At 37.4% G+C, this 2670-nt stretch overlaps 1 protein-coding gene across 1 annotated transcript; it reads left to right on the forward strand.

Annotated features, from left to right (window-relative positions):
• The first annotated feature begins 253 nt into the window (after positions 1–253).
• On the forward strand, positions 254–1253 carry LOC104804516 (abscisic acid receptor PYL2-like). Its single transcript, XM_010528828.1, has 2 exons — positions 254–450; positions 534–1253. Exons 1-2 carry the CDS (start codon positions 254–256, stop codon positions 1126–1128), a joined length of 792 nt encoding a protein of 263 aa, XP_010527130.1. The 3' UTR covers positions 1129–1253.
• Positions 1254–2670: the final 1417 nt, after the last annotated feature.

Below are 2670 nucleotides of genomic sequence, written 5' to 3' on the forward strand. Positions count from 1 at the left end.
GAGCCAATAAAAATATGCCAATTTTAGAAGTCATCGAGACTATTTTGCCTATAAAAATGAAAAATACAAAGGGCATATCCGTCCAAGAATTTGATAGATTTGATATAAGCCTAATAGTTGCTCCAACATGTCTCCCCTTTATGTTCTTTTCTTTTGCGCAAACCCTCGCAATAACACAAGCTCTCTCTCTCTCTCTCGTCAATCCAAAGACCATACCACACGTGTGACCATCATCATCATCATCATCATCACCATGAACTCATCTTCCTCATCATCCCCTGTTCAAGGCCTAACCAAGGAAGAATACGAAACCCTCCAACCGGTCATCAACACTTACCACCGGTTCGCAAACGGAAACGCAAACGCGTGCATCTCCCTCATAACGCAACACATAAACGCACCCGCGTCAGCTGTCTGGCCGCTCATCCGGAAATTCGAAAACCCTCAGAAGTACAAACACTTCATCAAGAGTTGCCGCCTCGTCCACGGCGACGGTGGTGTCGGGAGCGTCCGAGAGGTCACGGTGATCTCAGGCCTCCCCGCCTCGACCAGCACCGAGCGGCTCCCGCCGAGGAAGAATACAAGACCCTCGAACCAATCATCAACATCTACCACCGGTTCAACCCAAACGGAAGCGCTTGCACCTCCCTCATAACGCAACGCATCAACGCGCCCGCTTCGGCGGTCTGGCCGCTCATCCGCAGTTTCGACAACCCCCAAAAATACAAACACTTCATCAAGAGTTGCCGTCTCGTCCACGGCAACGGCACGGACGTAGGCAGCGTCCGAGAGGTCACAGTCATCTCCGGCCTCCCGGCCTCGACGAGCACCGAGCGTCTCGAACTCCTCGACGACCAAAACCGCGTTTTGAGCTTCCGGGTCGTGGGAGGAGAACACAGACTGAACAACTACAAGTCGGTGACTTCTGTGAACGAGTTCTTGAACGAAGATTCCGGCGAAATCTACACGGTGGTTATTGAATCGTACACCGTCGATATCCCCGACGGTAACACAAAGGAAGACACTAAGATGTTCGTCGACACCGTCGTGAAACTCAATCTCCAGAAACTGGGTGTCGTTGCGACAGCTTCTTGTTCTTGTCCTAGGCATGGATCTATGAATGAATGAGTGAGTGATTTGAATGTGAGAGATGAGAAAGAGAAAGAGAGAGATGTTTTCGTGAGTTTTAGTTTGATGATTATTGTCGTTATTAATCACTTTATGCAATTAACTAAGTTGTTTGTTCATTCGGACATGGCCTTTTTTTTTAAAAAAAAATGTTGTCTCTATTGGACGTGATTTAAAATTAATTAACTAACCTTTTTGGATTCGACAAACATACATTTAATTTTAAGCATTATACCTAAATTTTTATCCTCATAAACCTATAAGGAATATGCAAACCTTTTTTCAAAAATTTTATTATGTTCAATAATTTGTTTGATATAACATGAATTTGAATAACTATATAGAAATATGAATATATATTCTTTGGATTAAGATATATGTAGTTGATATCAATTGGTATTCCTATCCGGATTTATAAAATCGAATAGAATTAAATTTAATGAATTCAATATCAAATAAATTCAATATCACTATTCTTAATTCAAATTTAAATGATGATGATGAAGCTGATTTTTTTAAATGTTTTAAAATGATAATTAAACACAAATTGAATCCAAATAATCCAGAATTTAATAAATATAAAATTTTCAAAATTATAAAATTCGAACCCCAAAATATAAAAACATGTAACGTGTATTTGTATTATATAATATTTTCGATATAATAATAATTAATTTGGGAACTTTTTTTTCCTTTTTCAGATTTCTCTTTATATATATATATAAAGGAGGTAAGAAAAGATGGCTGTCACATTATGCATGCAGTGCTGCACTTCTTCGTATGGTTGTGTATCCCCAACTTGTCATATTATTATTATTATTATTATTATTATTATTATTATTATTATTATTATTATTATTATTATTATTATTATTATTATTATTATTATTATTATTATTATTGTTTTTGGGTGAGAGATGAAGTCAACACAAAGAGGGTACGTCGGCTTGAAACAAGCCCCATCGAACTACCGACGCATTAAATTTTTGTTTTGTGGTTACGTTGTGGTTGCTATAATTGCAACATTTTGTCAACTGGAATATTATTAAATGGTACTTTTTTCTAATAATAAAAAATGAAATATTTAAAATTTCTTTTTAAGTAATGGTTTTTATTTATCCATTTGATGATTTTTTTTTTTTTTTGAATTGGGGTGTTTTATAACTTGTGGGGATTTTGGGCCAACCTGTGATCTAACATGAGATAAGAACACATGTGATAAAGAAGCCGTCTATCTATTCACACGAAGCCACATTAATTGCATTTTATAATCATAATAATTTATATTATTTTTTTTATAAAAGCGTTCCCTAACACTCTGGGATATGCGCATCTACTTGGCGTGTGTATGTATATATACATACACGCTTATTCTACCCGGTTTACCCAACCAACGTTAGTCCATCTAGCATTTGGTTCAGCTTGATTCCGGTTTAGCTCTAAAACTAAACCAACTTGAAGCCTCCGTTAGAACCGGAAGGTTGCCCTGTTTTTCACTCAACCTCTGCATAAGCCGCATTCTCGAGCCTGCGATCTAACAAA

The sequence above is a fragment of the Tarenaya hassleriana genome, unplaced genomic scaffold, assembly GCF_000463585.1.
Source record: "Tarenaya hassleriana unplaced genomic scaffold, ASM46358v1 Cleome9, whole genome shotgun sequence".
Classification (NCBI taxonomy): Eukaryota; Viridiplantae; Streptophyta; class Magnoliopsida; order Brassicales; family Cleomaceae; genus Tarenaya; species Tarenaya hassleriana.